General features: G+C 59.4%; 1 protein-coding gene across 1 annotated transcript in view; it reads left to right on the top strand.

Moving 5' to 3' along the window:
- PHALS_01627 (Dystonin, GAS (Growth-arrest-specific protein), and related proteins) overlaps window positions 1-385 on the top strand; it is a gene marked incomplete at both ends in the record, with an annotated part of 2,547 nt that extends 2,162 nt beyond the window's left edge. Inside the window, one exon of the mRNA XM_024716054.1 lies at window positions 1-385. This exon is cut by the window's left edge and continues 2,162 nt beyond it. Coding sequence (XP_024581691.1) covers window positions 1-385 — 385 coding nt within the window.
- Between the last annotated feature and the right edge of the window lie 41 nt (window positions 386-426).

The raw sequence follows: 426 nt of genomic DNA, 5'->3' as shown, positions 1-426 counted from the left end.
TGACGACCGGGTCGACCGCCGTCCGGTGACTCGTGATGCTCTTCGAGCCCTTGAGAACAAGATCCTTCGTAATTGGAGCTCCGCTGAGCGTCATGCTGAAGTAGCATATCGCTGTGTGGACGCTCTTGGCAATTTGAAGCACGTCGTGCGCCGGTTGCCTCGCCTTGAGGACTACCGCTCTCTGTCGGAGCGACTCCTAGCCGTGGAGCAGGCAACGGTGGAGCGCTTGGCTCCATTGGAAACAGAGGTTGTTGCACTCCGTGCTCAGAAACAGTTGCTGTTTCAACTTCTGGGTGGCCGCCGGCCCGTGGGATCCGTTTCGGTGCCAAGGCTTCCGTGTTCACTTGCGCCGGATTCCGGGTGCGGCTTGAACAAGCCCACGTAAAACACAGGGTGGGTGCGCATCCGTTTCGGAAGGTTCAGCGC

The sequence above is a fragment of the Plasmopara halstedii genome (assembly GCF_900000015.1).
Source record: "Plasmopara halstedii genome assembly, contig: Scaffold_1583, whole genome shotgun sequence".
In the NCBI taxonomy this organism is placed as follows: domain Eukaryota; phylum Oomycota; class Peronosporomycetes; order Peronosporales; family Peronosporaceae; genus Plasmopara; species Plasmopara halstedii.
The sequence above is the reverse complement of the archived record's forward strand: the minus strand, read 5'-3'. Positions and strand labels throughout refer to the sequence as shown.